Source organism: Mustela putorius, unplaced genomic scaffold, assembly GCF_011764305.1.
Source record: "Mustela putorius furo isolate JIRA1106 unplaced genomic scaffold, ASM1176430v1.1 tig00537298_pilon_pilon_pilon, whole genome shotgun sequence".
Taxonomy (NCBI): Eukaryota; Metazoa; Chordata; class Mammalia; order Carnivora; family Mustelidae; genus Mustela; species Mustela putorius.
The window spans coordinates 87392-102437 of record NW_025422436.1 but is presented as its reverse complement, the minus strand read 5'-3'; the positions used below and the strand labels follow the sequence as shown (position 1 = coordinate 102437).

The 15046-nt window shown below is 45.3% G+C and overlaps 1 protein-coding gene across 1 annotated transcript in view; it reads right to left on the bottom strand.

The window, feature by feature from the left end:
• Positions 1-1894: 1894 nt before the first annotated feature.
• The window catches only part of LOC101694028 (doublesex- and mab-3-related transcription factor C2), a 34188-nt gene continuing 21036 nt past the window's right edge, over positions 1895-15046 (bottom strand). Inside the window, 6 exon segments of the mRNA XM_045074013.1 lie at positions 1895-3240; positions 3243-3293; positions 4278-4422; positions 5602-5738; positions 6411-6568; positions 6657-6872. Of these exon segments, the coding sequence (XP_044929948.1) occupies positions 3131-3240; positions 3243-3293; positions 4278-4422; positions 5602-5738; positions 6411-6568; positions 6657-6868 (813 nt within the window). The 5' untranslated portion in view covers positions 6869-6872 and the 3' untranslated portion in view covers positions 1895-3130.

The following is a 15046-nucleotide window of genomic DNA, read 5'->3' as shown; positions in this document are numbered from 1 at the left end:
AATACTTTCCCTACATGTTGAGCTGTTCTTGGCCAAAAACCAGGAGATCAGACTTTTATGGCCCTGCAGTGTTCGTGTGCCCTACGATGGAAGAGGTTCCTTTCTGGGCAAGGGTTGAAAGCAGTGGAATGTTGGAGGGAACTCTTAATGGAACGTAAGAGCCAACTTAATTTTTCAGGAATTTTGAGAGCCAGCTATTGAGCACAGCTGTTTTAAAGACTGAATTATATAAAGTAGCAATAACATTACGTGCATTATACTAAAACCAAACAAAAATAACGCAATCAAAACTCATCAATCTCTAATTATTTTTCCTGCATTTTGCTATCACCTATGTTCTTGAGGTTATGTACGTTGATTGTACCTCACGGTGGGGATGCGTCTCTTCCCAATTCTGCCTTAATTGACATTATCTCAGTAGTTTGAAATTGGCAAATGCTACAGCACAGGTCATTTTCCCCAACCCACCCTCTCACCCAGAGAGCCTGTTATTAAACACTTACATTCATACCACCACCTGAAATTGATCCACTCTGCAGATGCTCTCATGTGGTAGATGTCCTCAGATCCAACCAATGCGGTTGTAAAACGCATGAGAGTCAAGGCCTAACTTACACTATTCTACAAAGTGATGCTTTGAATCTGTGAACTGGAGTAGCGTATGATGAAAAGAATTTTGCGTATTAACATTTATGACAAATTCCTAAGATGCTCATAATATGCCACCCTGAAGAGACTTTCTAAAAAGGTATAGTGTGGGGCACCCGGGTTGCTCAGTCAGTTAAGCGTCAGCCTTTGGCTCAGGTCACGATCCCAGGGTCTTGGGACTGAGCCCCACATGGGGCTCCTTGCTCGATGGGAGCCTGCTTCTCTCCCTCTTCCTCACCCTCTCCCTCTGCCTGCCTCTCCTTCTGCTTGTGCTCGCTCATGCTCTCTTTGTCAAATAAATAAAATCATAAATAAATAAATAGGTGAATAAGTAAATAAATAAATGTAAAGGTATAGAGCGGTGTACGTACACGTGTGCACTTGAGTGTGTGCATGTGTGTGGGGAGGTGGGGGCTGATGCATCAACCTCAGGTCTAAAAGGTTCTGCATAGAAGGGCAGGTGGGACTCAGAAAAATGAAAGGATCCAGAGCAAAGGGGCTCACGCCTTCTCCCAGTCTCCATCACTTCATTTCTCTTTTCCTCCCTCTTCTCATGCCACTTCCTGTAACTCCAAATACACTCTCTTTTTCCCAACTCAGCTATGGGATCATGGCACACCTTGGACAGAGTAGCACAACAGGGTTTTGGTCCCTTTTCCAGGCAATACTGCTTCCTTCCCCTGTGAATATGTGGGCTTGTTTATCTACTATCTTGGGGCGGGGGGTGGTTTGGGATCACTGATTTAAGTAGCAAATGAGGGAAGGGACAAAAGCATGAGATGGACGTCAGTCTTGCCCTGTGTGCCGAGTGATATTGCATGGTTATCTGGCATTAGATAAGGACGGGGAGAAGCCTGACTTCTCAAGGCCTGAAACAAGAAAACATAAGTTGTCAGATGTCACCACTATCAATCCTCTTGGGTAAAAATGAGGGAGGCAAGGAAAGAGGGAGAAAACACGATAGGAAACAGATAGGGCATATCCAATGGAGCTTTCTGTCTTTGGGGTGGGGTCTCCAGTTCTTCCTTTCTTTGGAGCATCAGCAGAGGACTGAGAAAAAAGAGTAGGTAAGATCTGATGCACAGCTACATATTGTTACCTTGAGTACAAAACAAAGAGATGATCTTTGTTTTCAAGGTTCAAATCTTGAAATGGCAGGCATATCTTTGAAAGACTCTTCTGACTGGATGCCTGCCATTTCAAGATTTGAACCTTTCACTCAGTGGTTGAGGTAGAGATAGATTATTGTTTAGAAGGTAAATTATTAGCTAATTTAGGGCCTGGCAGAGAAGGGAGTCTTCCCCCATCCGTCTTTGGCTAAAAATTTCCCCTAAAACCCTTGTGCAAGAGGGTGGTAATCATGCTTAGCTCAGAGAGCTGCTGGGAGGCTGTGTGTGTTTTGCATACACAGGGCACAAAATAAATGCATGAATATGAATCTTCCTCATATTTCATGAGTCCTTCAAAAGCAGGATCTGGGTCTAATTCACCTCCCCTCTTTGATTCTTCTGGCCATGATTGGCTTCAGTGTCCCCCACTATAGAGTACACATTGGACTAGAATCCAACCGGCATTCACTTGGCCATGGTTGGCCTGAATGGATGTTTTCTTTGGCCCACGTACAGGTCTTAAAGAAGAAACCAGAGCCGACATTTTAAAATGGAGATATTCTACATAGATATCTAGAATTCCGCTTTCTCTCGAAAAATCAGGAGCTGTGGCAGTGCAGAGTCCGCATTCCTGCATGGCAGCAATCGGCTGGAGCCAGGTGGCAGCTGGCCCCTTAGGTAGACCATGCACTGCCAGCTGGCCAGAGCCTGTCTGGACAGCTCCACTCATTTATAAGACCTGCTTGACGCTGCAGACAACTCAACTTGGGGCCCTCTGGACAGCTGGAAACAGTCTATGCCAGGCGGAAGGTAGGCACTTACTTGCTCAGTGAGTAAAACTCTTACCATTTTTTATCTCTACTGTTTTCTGGTCTAGTCGTGTTAAGAAATCCCAGTTATTGAGTAAGGTGATTCTCACTTTGGAACGTAAATGGAACATGTCTGTTAGAGTCAGGATGGTCTACGTTATACTGTGACCACAAACAATGCCTCTATCTCACTGCCTTACAACAGCAAGGGTTTATTATTTGTTCACACACATAAATGTGGACACAAAATGAAAACACCCTTAGATTTTGACAAGCATGGATATAGACGTGAGTGCACAGCTATGTTTGGAATCACAAGTCAAATGAAAACTCTGGCATATGAACACATGACCTCCTACAGAACCCTATTTAGAGACTGACCAGCTTAGATTGCACAACCCTGGTTTTATAAGAGACATAGAAGGCCCCAAAATACAAAGCAGTAAGAAATGGAGGTACAAGAATACGCACCCTCAGCCAAGGAATTGCCCCACATAATAAAAAGGGTCTGAAAGGCTTGTAAAAGAAAGTGAAGGTTTAAGAAAATGTTAAGCATATTGGATATTAAACGTTTTGCAAAAGCATAAGAGGAGTGAGGCCTCCTCTTCTGGGCTTCCAGGTCAAGAGGGAGATGCACCCCAGATGCCCAGTAGGCAGAGAAATGGAGCTGGCTCCCTGGGTCGCAGAGAAGGGTTAGGAGGCTGGGGTCCTCTATCTTCAGCAGGATCTGCAGAGAGAACGGAAGGCATCAGAGCCAGGTCATATCCACTTCCCCTCCAGGCTCTCCCCTCTCTTTTGTTTCACTCGATCTAGGCTTTGTCACCTGGACTACAGAGTGCAACACAGCACACTTCCCTGCTGATTTGCCCATCTCGGGTCTTGCCTCCTCCAATCCCTCCATCAGAGCCACCACATTTCTTTTTGTGGAGCCCAGGATCTCCGAATATGCTCCCCCCAGCTCACATATTCCCTGGCTCCTCACCACCCACAGTTTCTGGTCTAGCCCCTAAGCCTGGCGTTCAGGACCCCTGTAATTGGCAGCCTCTCCAGCCTCATCCCCTTCTGTTCCCAAAGTCCCTCCTTCACTCAGGTTGCTGCTTCACTCAAGCATCATATTGCACCCAACATTTTGGTCTGGGAATGCCCAGCCTTCCCTCTCAGCCTTCCCAGGCTTCAGGCTCCCTCTGGTCCTTCCTCTCCAGGCTCATCATTGAAACTTAGCCACAAAACACAAGGGAACTCTGAAGGCATCCAGGCTCCCCCTGGAGACAGGAATCAAAGACCAGATCTCCCTCCAGCCCAGGCTCTTATCACCTATGTGTATGCTGCCCACCACAGCAGACTGCAGGGGTGTGGGCGGAGAGTGTGGGTAGAGAGCTCTGGGCTGGGAGTGAGGAGACCTGGTGTTCCACTTGATAGGCTGCATGCCCCAGGGCAAGTCCCTGCCACCAGCAGGACCTCAGTAGCCTTGTTTCTCGACGCCAGGGCCCTGGGCATTTGCTTGTTGAGCACAGAGCTGGACAAACTGATGATTCACCGAGCAACCAGCGATTGCCATCTCTGGCATCAGACCAAGGAGCTTGCGTACCTGAGCCCTAGGAGGTTCAACCCACCAACCCCGGCCTCCCAGTTAGACCCTGCTTACCACAACGCCCTCCCCTTTCCCAACCATCCCCACCACCCCGTGTTCTCTTTTCAAGGACAAGGCTACTTGTCGCCACGCAGGGATGGAGCATGGAGCTGGAGCCAGAAGATGCCTGGGGAGAGTCTCTCAGAATCAGCAGAGCCTCGGCCGCTTCCAGTTTCCGCTGCCACTCTGAGGCGGAATCCGAGTCCTGGTCAGAAGATTCAGGGGCCTGCAATGGAAAGGGTGTGAGAGAATGGGACCTGAAAACCCATACCTCCGCACCTCATGGGGCCAGTGGCCCTTCAGTCCCCAGTTCCATGGAAGGTCCCCCCCCCACCCCCAGGGGCCTTCATCCTTTCCCATTCACTAAGCCTAGCCCCTGCCAGGGTTCTGGACCCCGCTATTTTCCCAGGATCTGCGGCTGCAGTAGGACAGGGCCAAGGGCGGCACAGGGCTGGAGGACCAGAGCTGAGTCTCTAGAGACAAGGAAAAGAGGGGCCTTGGGATTAAACCCTCTGACAGATACATAATACCAGTAGAGAAACAGGGCCAGGATCTTGCACTATCTGGATGTGGGAGTCTGAATGCCTGTTGGCCATTGGTCGTTGTGGCTTGCACAAGTCCTTTCCCCTGTTCAGCCTATTTTCCTTTCTATGTCCTTCCTCAACATCTCTCCTGACACACTAATTCCTGCCAGGATTTTCAAAACTCCCAGGCCAACAGTGATGGGTATGGAAAATCCCAGGTGTCCGTGGTCTAATCTGCAAAGCACCTGGAGAAATGGGGTCACTGTCCCTGCCCAGGGACTGCTTCTCACCCCCATATTCCCCAATCCCCATAGAACTTGAAGGACCAGCTTGGCTCATCTAATGGCCTGGGAGCTTTCTCTAATGACCTCTGGACTCTCCCTCTGGGCCCTGTGGCACTCACCGTCCTGCCCACCCCCTTCAACAGGACCTTCTCTCCCATCTATCTGTTTCCCCTTGGAATAACAGCCTCCAGCAGTTGAAGTCCTGCTGTGTGGCACTCCTGGACCTAGTCCTCTTGTCAGTGCTATGTCAGGTGTGGGATATTGTCCCTATCAGTACACTGCTAGTACACTGGAAATGGAGGCTTGGAAACGGAATGTCACTTGTGCAAAGTCTCACAAATAGGAGATGGCAAGGCTGGGAGAGCCCTGCCCTTGCCCGCTAGTCTGAGATGCTGCCTTCTCCACTCCTCCTCCCTGAACCCCTCCTCCCCCTGCCACTTCTTGTCCTGCTCCTCTACCCCGCACCCCATTCCTTCTCTTCCTCATTGGCCGCCTCCTCCACTCCTTCCTTCTATCTCCCATGGCATCAAGCACAAAGGTTGAGCACCTGGTCACACAATATACATCTAGCTCCATGGGCCTTCTCACTTTACTCACATCCTGGGCAGGGCAGGAGCCCTGTGGGTCTTCCTGGAAAGAGAAATTGTTAGTCGCGTCTTCAAGGCTGCTGGAGTCCAGGACAGAGACAAAGATTTTGGGGTAGGACTGGTCAGCAGAGCTCCTTGGGCGCTTGTCTGCAGAGGCAGAGAGCACAGGGTGGAGTCAGAGACCATGCCGGCCATGGAGAGAAGATGTGTATGGACATGTACTGGAATGAGGATAGGAGCCCAAAATGTCAGAGCTGAGAAGACCTTGAAGACCATCCAGTTCCTACTATTTATTTTCCACCTGGTGAAATGGAGACTCCAAGAGGACAAGTATTATTTCCTCAAGGTCCCGTGGCAAGCTGCAGTAGGATTAGGGAGGGAACTCATGTCTTCAGGACACAGAGAAGAGTCTGGGCAGTGGGTGAGATGGGAACTTCCCCCTCAGGCCCCAGACTCTCCTTATCTCCCTAGGGGTTGGGCAGGTTTGGGTGGGCCTCAAGCTGGGACATGATGTTCTCCTTCCCAGCTATGGAAAGCTGGGGACACCCTGGGTGAGCCTTTCCCTCTGAGCTCACACCACTCTTCCTCGCCCCCAGTCTGAGGTCTCATCTCACCGTGGACCATTTTGACCCCCCAGAGTTCTCTTTCCCACCAACACTTGGTAGATAATATTGATGAAGTTGGATAGGTGGGGCAGCTAAAGGCCCGAGGGGTAATTTGCCAAGGCGACATCAAAATTGGGTAGGAGGACTGGTGACAGGACAGCTCAGTGCTCCCTATCCCCAAACCCAGACACCCTCCCTGGCCAGAGACACTCACTGAGGGCTCCGGCTTGAATGGTCAACTTCTTGACATGGCTGTGAGCTTTGGGAGGGGAGGCCTCACTCCTCGTCTGCCCTTGAGCCAGGTGCCTCTTTAGGTTTTCCCCCTGCTCCCTCTTCAAGGCACTCTCAGCAGGCAAGACACTGTGGTGTTCCCTAAAGTGGGGAATAGCAGGTCTACAGTCAGTCACATTTTGGGGAGGCTCACCGCGCCCCCTCCCCCATTGTCAGACACTATACTCACGAGAAGGCGCACTTGTGACACTCGCAGGCCTTGAAGAGGCAGAAGTGATCCTGGTCCTTGATTTGGTCAGTGAAGCCATGGTTGTAGCAGCGGGCACAGCGACTCACAGCTCTTGTGGGGCCAAGTTCAATCCCCCACGGGGCTCCAGTCTCAAGCCCAATAGGGGGGTCGGAGGGGCAGCAGGGCACAGCAGGCATTTCATTGGGATCCATCGTCCTAGGGCCAGCCAGGAGTGGAGGTCAGGATGGCCACATGATCCCCTACCCTGAACGTACTTCCTCTGCCCTTTGAAAACCCCACCTGAGGTGCCTGGATGCTTCTTCACCCAGCTCATCACTGAAATCAGATCACACCCACCCTTCTCACTCATGCAGCCTCCTTCCCAGGAAGCCCGACTCACGCATAGCCTCATTCTAAGGAACTCTTGGCATGGCTCCTGTAAACTTTCAATCAAATCACTATTCTCCTTGCTTCCCTTCCCTCTACATAGACCCCCTTTTCAGGCATACGCATGCACTCATGTGCCCCCTTTCTTCAATTACTGCCTTCCCCTTCTCGTGTATCATCCTGTACTCTGCCATTCCTCATGATTTTTCCTGTCATGTACTTCCACAATTACCTTCCTAACCTCCTGCATTCATTCACTCCCTACTCATGATTCTAGCTCCCCCCATTCAATTCTATTATTAGTATGTCCTACATTCAACTCTCCTCTCACACCCCATCCTGATTTTCTTCCTGCACCCCACTGTAATCTTAATTCTTCTCTCAGCCCCCCAACACTTTAATCTGACACACCCTTTGTACCACCCCCCCCCACGAAATTTCATTATGCTGCTGGACCCCAAGCCCCTCTTTCAATAAGTATTTTTATGCATCCCTTCGATTATTCATTGACTAGATCCTCGCTGAGCCCCCTATCGAATGCCAGACCCTGATCTAGCCAACAGCCAACTCCTCACTGCAGTAATTGTTTTCTTCCACCAACAGAACCCTCTGTGCTCTCATGCAAACCCATGTACTCCCTGCTCAGCCTCCCAACAATCTTCCATGCTCCTCTTCACACTTCAACGGTCAGGCTTGGGTACACTTTCCCCACCCCTCACACCTGGGATGCACCACCTCATCTCAGGCCACCCAGTCATTCACTGCCACTGCCCCATCAGATTCAGAGGATCAAAGGCAAGGGCATGAGTCCTGCCTCAGGTTCCAGAGACCAGGGTTCAGGTGCTGAGGCAAGGGTTTTCCTCCCACAGCCATTCCATGGTTGTTGCATGGGGCGTGGGGGTGGAGAGGGAACGGGGCAGAGTGGAACATCAGGAGGTACTCCACTGAGGTTGGAGGAGAGGAGAAGGAGTTGGTCATCCCGAGCAGGAGGGAGGGAGGAAAGAAGATGTGTGGAGAACGAGGGCCCTATTCCTGATGCCAGCCTGTGGTTACCTCAGCCTCCCGCAAGTCGAAATCCAACAGCAGGGACAGAAGGCGGCAGGGAAGACCCAGCGCTCTCTCCCTTTCCCGCCCTTCCCACAAAGGCCAATGAGCTTCCAGCGCTGCCTTCCCCCTCCCACGGCTGTGACCAGTGACCAATGAGCTTCGAGTTCCATCGCAGTGCACCTACCAAAGCCCCGCCCCTCTTGCCTTCCTCCCACTTTTCCGTGTGCTGGCTTGACTAAGACAGTCAGTAAGTCGTGAAGTGAAGTGAAGTGAAACTTTGTGCTCCCTAAACCTTGTTTCCCAGACTTTGCTCTCTTTGGGTGTGAAATACAATATGTGCATGCATATTTAACTCGTGCCCTTGGTATCCTGTAACTGACTTTTATGAAATTCAGCATGTGTTTTTAAGATTCAACCATATTTCTATGTCAGGGTTTGTCAATGGGAAGGGGAGGGCGGGGCAATTCCGCACCCCCAGGGAACATCTGGCAGTGCTTGGAGTTATTTTGGTCCATCTTTGCGTGTCCCTGTGTCTGAGCTCCCTCTTCTGTTCCACAGATAAATTTGCCTATTTCTGTGCCAGTACATCATCTCCATTTTTACCTCCTGATAAGGCATCTTGATCTACCGTAGGGCAAGTCCCCACACCTTATTCATAACCTTCGAACGTATCTTCCTTATCCTTTGCCTTTCGCCCTTCCAGTATAAATATCGGAATCAGCGTGCCTTGTTCCTCGAAAACTCATTTGCCTTATATTTGAGTTGCATTTTCACTAAATCTGCGGATAAGTTAGGGAAGTATTGACTATCTTTAGGACACCCAGTATTGACTATCTTTAGGACACCAACATGGCATGTCTCTCCGTTTATGTGGGACTTCCTTAACGTTTTCATCTTTAGTATTTAATTTCGTCTTTCTGTACATTCAGATCCTGTACGTCTTTTCTTTTCTTGCATTTATCCCAAGATGGGCTAGAGTGCTGTTGCTCTTGTGCTAGTTATCCATTTAAAATGACATTTTCTAATTGTATCTAACTTAGAGAAATCCATTTGACTTTCTAAAAAACTATACTGACCTTAAAAGCCAGCCACCCTGCTAAACTCTGTGATATCTAATCATTTGTCTATAGATGTTCTGCGGTTTTTCATGAATCTGTGAGTTACAGAAGCCCAATAATCAATTTACAGGTTGCTTAAACCTGTACTCGTTGGCTAGGACATCCACTACAAGGTCGAACAGACATGACCAAATTCGACTTCTTTAGGGTGTCCCTAATATTAAATAGAATGCTGCCTACATTTCCATAATAAAAGGTGTTTGCTGTGTTTCGCTGTTTTCAACCTCCTTCACTTCCTCTCTTTGTTCCTCCATTCCTTCCTCCCTCTCTCCATTCCTTCCCTCTTTTTCTTGTTTCTTCTTTTCTTCCTTTCTTTTCTTCTTTCTTCCTTTCTCTTTTCTTTTTACCCCTTTTTCTTCCTTTTCTTTCCTTTCTCTCTCTCTCTCTCTCTCTCTTTCTTTCTCTCCCTCTTTCCTTCCTTCCTTCCTTCCTTCTTTCCTTCCTTCCTTCCCTCCTTTCTTCCTTCTCTTTATAAGATTAAGGAGTTTTCCTTATATTTCCAGTTTAATAAGTTTGTTTTAAAAATCAGGAATAGGTAGTGAATCTTAGTTTTTTGTCTCTATTGAAATGATCAAGAGTCCATTTGTTTATTCTGTTAATACAGTGTTATTTGTAGATGCTTTTTTTCAAAATCTTAAATGAAGCTTATAATCACACAAGGACAAAATTCACAAGTGTGTATCTTAATGAGTTTTCAAAAATTAAACATACACATTCAGTTAGCACCTAGAGCTAGCAACAGACTATGTTGGCAACACACAAACCTCTCTCATGACTCTATCTGTCTGTCTGTCTATCTATCTATCTATCTATCTGAATGCGAAGCCAGTTTTGCCCTCCTAGGATAAATGTAACTTCGTTACGGTGGATCATCTTTTGTAGATGCTGGGGGGTTCAGTTTGCTAAAATTTTGTTTAGAACTTCCACATCTTCTGCTCATGAGCAAGATTGACTTGAAGTTCCTCTTTCTCATACACTCCTTGCTGGTTCCAGCGTCAAGGTTTTCTAGTCTTACAGCCTGAGTTGGGCAATAGTTTCTTTTTTCTATCCTCTGGAAGTTTTGGTATAACATTGGGATTGCCTGTCTGGAGACTTTATTAAAACTTGACTACTAAACAGCTGATGTACCTGTTTTCTTCATTTTTTCCCCTTAAAAATGTGGATAATTTCAAACATATACAAACAGGGTTTGCATATAAACTTAACAATTTCCAGGTTCATCACAGTAGGGCTGTGCTCCTGGAACATTAGCTTGCATCAGAATCCAAATAAGCTTGTGAAAACAGATTGCTGAGCTCCACATCTATGGTCTCAGATTTAAAAATCTGGGTGGGACCCAGAGTTTGCTGCTTTTCTGGCAAGTTCCCTGGGTGACTCAGATGCTGCTGCTGGCGGAACCAGACTTTGAGAACACTGTACAAGAGAGAATAATGAGGGAACCTCCAAGTATCCATCCCTGGGCTGCAACGGTTAACTACTCACAGCCAGTTTCATTTCATTCATATCTTCTCCCCTCTGTCTCTTCCAGATTATTTTCAAGAAGATACCAGAAATCATCTCATTTTATTGTGGAACACTTCATCACACAACTCTAAAATATGAGCAATGCATTTTCCTCAACTGTCTCTTTGAAAATAGATTAAAAAACACACAAAGTTGAAGAGTGAACATTCTTTCACCTAGGTTTCATAATGTCCCGTTGCTTTCTATCTCCTTTTTCTCTTCTTTTTGCCTAACCACTCAAGTTCCAAACATTTCATCCGATTACATCCATATGTAGCTCCTAAGACCTTGGATATTCTCCTAACCATATAACTATTGTCTCACTGAAGAAATTTAATAGTGGCATGATAACATCATCTAAGTCCATACACGGTCCATATTCCAATTTCCCCCAGTTGTGTCCCAATGATATCCCTTTGAGGGTCAACAGTTCAATCAAGTATCATACATTGCATTCAGTTGTCATGTCTCTTTAGTATCTTCTAGTCCCAAACACAGGCCCTCAACTTAAATCTTCCATGACCATGACATTGTCCAGGAGCCTCGGCCTGTTTGCTTCCAACGTGTCCACAATATGGTTTTGCCTGATATTTTCCTCCCATTTGGATGATTTCTGTTTAACATTTTTGGCAAGGATGTTAAATAGGTGCTGCATAGTTCACATGACATCACATCTGGGAGCTCCTAAGGTCGGTTTGTCTGACAGTCGGTGCTGCTATTGGCATTACTCAGTTTGATCACTTATTTATGGTATCGTTGGACAGATCAGTCCACTGTAAACATCACTTTGTCCCTCTGTGACTTATAAGGAGTCTGTAGCATGATATTTTGATACCATGTGGGTATATTGTGCGTTTCCTCCCCACAGAATTTCACCTCTTGGCCTTGGTTTTTGTTCCTGCTTCTTGTGTGATTGGGTTATTACTTTGGTGGTTGAAAAATGGCGACTTCTTATTTGCTTTCATAACTTTCTACATTTACTGATGGACATTTTGCTGTAAAGATGAACATCCCAGCCCCCCCCAACCCCCACCTTGTTGCTGTGTGCTGCTGTTGTGTTTGTAGTAGCAGAGAAAGATGAGAAGCCATTCAGGTGTTGTGTTCAAAGAAACATAAAGAGAATAAAGTGGACAATATTAGGAGACATGTAAACAAGTTTAAGATGAATTTGGCAAGAATTTCTCTAACAGTCCGAACATAGTGACAAAATCTATTGTCTGAAATTAACAACAGCAAAGTTTTTAACAATGATTAAGAGGACCTGAGTTATAAATTTAGTCAGCTGTAAAATGGCTTGGATCCTTTGTGTATGCACACACACACACACACACACACACACACATTCTCTCTCTCTCTCTCTCTTTCTCTCTGTCTCTCTCTCTCTCTCTCTCTCTCACACACACACACACATACACAAACATTTTAGATGGGCATATGCTAAAAAATATAAATAAAAAACACTATTTCAGTTCAGAATGTATGTTAGAAAACTCTGGCATCATGTATTACATTTCACAATAGGCAGAATATCTTCCACTAAGTCTATATAATACAAAACCCTTCTGACAAGGTGAAAGAGGAATTGATTCAAAACCTGAGAAAAGAATTCAAATACCTTATTTTCACCATCACATGAGTTGTGAGACATGAGACCCTGGCCAATTAATACTTTAAGTACATTTTGTCTCCAAGGACTTTCCAGTTTGCAAAGACACGATTTATAGCTTAAAAATTGAACTCACGGCACAGGTATTGTGGAATCCGTTCTATCGTTTACAAAAGAATTTGAGTTAATTACAAAACAACAGTTTCTGTCATGAAGGGCAACAATCTAGCTCTTATGCTGGAAATCAAATTTCATTGTTGTTTTAAATCAAGAGTCTAATGTTTCTCTTATTCTTCTTCTCACTGTGTGATACATATTGAAAACACGGGTGCTTCAGGTTTCTAAAGTAGACTATATGTCAACTGTCATGGATAGAGTTATTAATGTCCTTCAGTAAATATGTGCAAATGTGGTGATTCATGGTAGGTTAATTTCCTGAGGTGAGAACTTAGATTATTGATTCGATGCTTTTCCTTTTACTTAATGGAAGCCCTTAATAATATAAATTTCCCTTTCAGCAGTGCTTTAGCTTTATTCCACTAATTTTTATATGCCTTATAATCATTTCCATTCATTTCTTGATGTGCTGGAGCATTTTCCCTGTAGTCCATAGATTGGGTGGCCTCCTTACCACTGGGTGTTGTTAAAAGTCCTGAAATCATTTCAGCAGGGATAGAGCAGGTTGCTTCCTTACTGCCTGGTGGGTATAACTCCAGAATTTCCACATGATTGATTTCCACTAACATAGGAGGGGCATAATAGCCCCTGCTTCTGCCAGTCAAATGTGGAATTCTAGGCCTTCCATTAGACCATTTACTGGCTTGTGTGGGCGCAAGGCCATAGTTTGTTCTGTGGTGGTTAGTGGAAGTGGAGCGGTTAGTGTCTGGCTAGGCTGCCACTTTTCTTGACCCTTATGCTAGAGAGAGCAGACTTTTGTTGTTGTTGTTGCAGCGGTTTTGTTGGTGTTGTCCTTGCTGTCGTGGTCAAGGTTGTCATCATCATTGGTTTGCCTGTGCCTTTTGCCATTTCTGGGTACCTGGTTTCTTCAGCTCAAAGTCTGGGATATATGACACAGAAAGAAAACCAAGGGAACACACCATTTTGTCCTTCCTTTGCTTCTGAAATCCCTAGTTGTTCTGCCTTCTCCTCTTCACTTTGCAGAGTCCTATGTTTATTTTATATATGGTGCCCAGGGTTTTAAGTTGTATTTAGAGGGAAGAATAGGGAAATGTGCTTCTACCCTATCCTCCCAGAAGCAAAAGTCTCTATATGAATTTAATTATAAGTCCTGATTTTTAGCATGCGTTTGGATTTAAAATTAAATTTAAGTTCAATTTTAATCCAAATTAAAATCATTGAATTTTAAGTGAAAATTAAAATTAAATACAGCTTTTGAATTCAATATATTTGCCTTTGATTAGAAACTCTAATTGCAGGAAATAAGCACATCTATCTGATAAGCTTTTTGAAAGGTATACCTAAAAATGCACTTGCTTTGAAGAAACTGAAATTGGCATTCGAAAGATTACCAGGTAGATCAGGAATAATGAAAGCAATTCTATCATAGGGGAACACTCAAATTTTAGGTTGGAATAATAGTTTCAGGGGGAAGTTTCTCAGCCCCAAACCCCCCAGCCCCCTCAAAACTGGTGTTTTCCCCAATTTCTAAGGTCTATCTACTTCATTGAGTTAATATTCAGAAACATACTTCAGCTTCAATAACCAAATATAAGTATTCCTATAAAAGCTGTTACAATGCCAATTGGGAAATTCAGTAGATGGGGCAAATTCATCACTTAGTAAATCCATTCATTTTAGGCGAGTTGATTTTGTTGTCACCCAACATCACAGAGCGTAACAGGGAGAAGCCTGAACAAACAGCGGTGGGGGGCTCTTCTCCCGGCCACTGTCCACTGTCCATCTGTGCAAGCACACAGAGGGAGGAACCCATCGTTGGCCAAATGATTCAAATGGAATCTGAGTCTTTTAATTTGGATCACTGTAATAGATTTTGCAGGCTTGTGGCATTTCAGAGGCTTGTCAATAGTAATTAGAGCTGATATTTAGGGGGCATTAGCTATTTGCCAGATAATGTACTAAATGTTCTACAGACCTTGTCACATTTAATACCCACCCCATTATTACCCTAAGTTTTGCAAACTGGAATCTGAGGCTGAGGAGAACTAAGTAATGTGCCCAGCTAAACCAAGTTTCAAATGAAAAACTGTCTACCTTAAATAATCAACAGTTGTGGGCTCTCGACATCTTTATAGACATATTTACCCAAGGTTCCAGAGTACCTTGAGTAATCAAGCCCTGAACAGACAGGTTGTATGCTAGCAGGCATCTCTTGCAGTTCAGAGGGTTTCACATAAGTAGACATTGTATATAAACTCAGATTTTAGGCTATTGTTGGGTATCTTTGATCAATTGTCAAGTGATATTCATCAAATATGCAGAGATTGATTCAAAAGGAGTAAGATGGAGCTATATTCCCATACTGTGGTGTGAAGAGTAGTCTTTTGGGTCTCTTCTATGTTTTATCCAAGAAGTCTATCAATAACCATCAGGGTGGTGGGCTGCATGGACATAAAAATAAACCATTTCAGTGGAAAATGCTAACTTGGTCCTATGGAATTATGAAAACCAAGCTGGTTGTTTCAAATGAATCTCTGTTTCTAACTCTTCATATGGGAGATCTCTGCAGTCCTTCATCTGCATTCTTACTC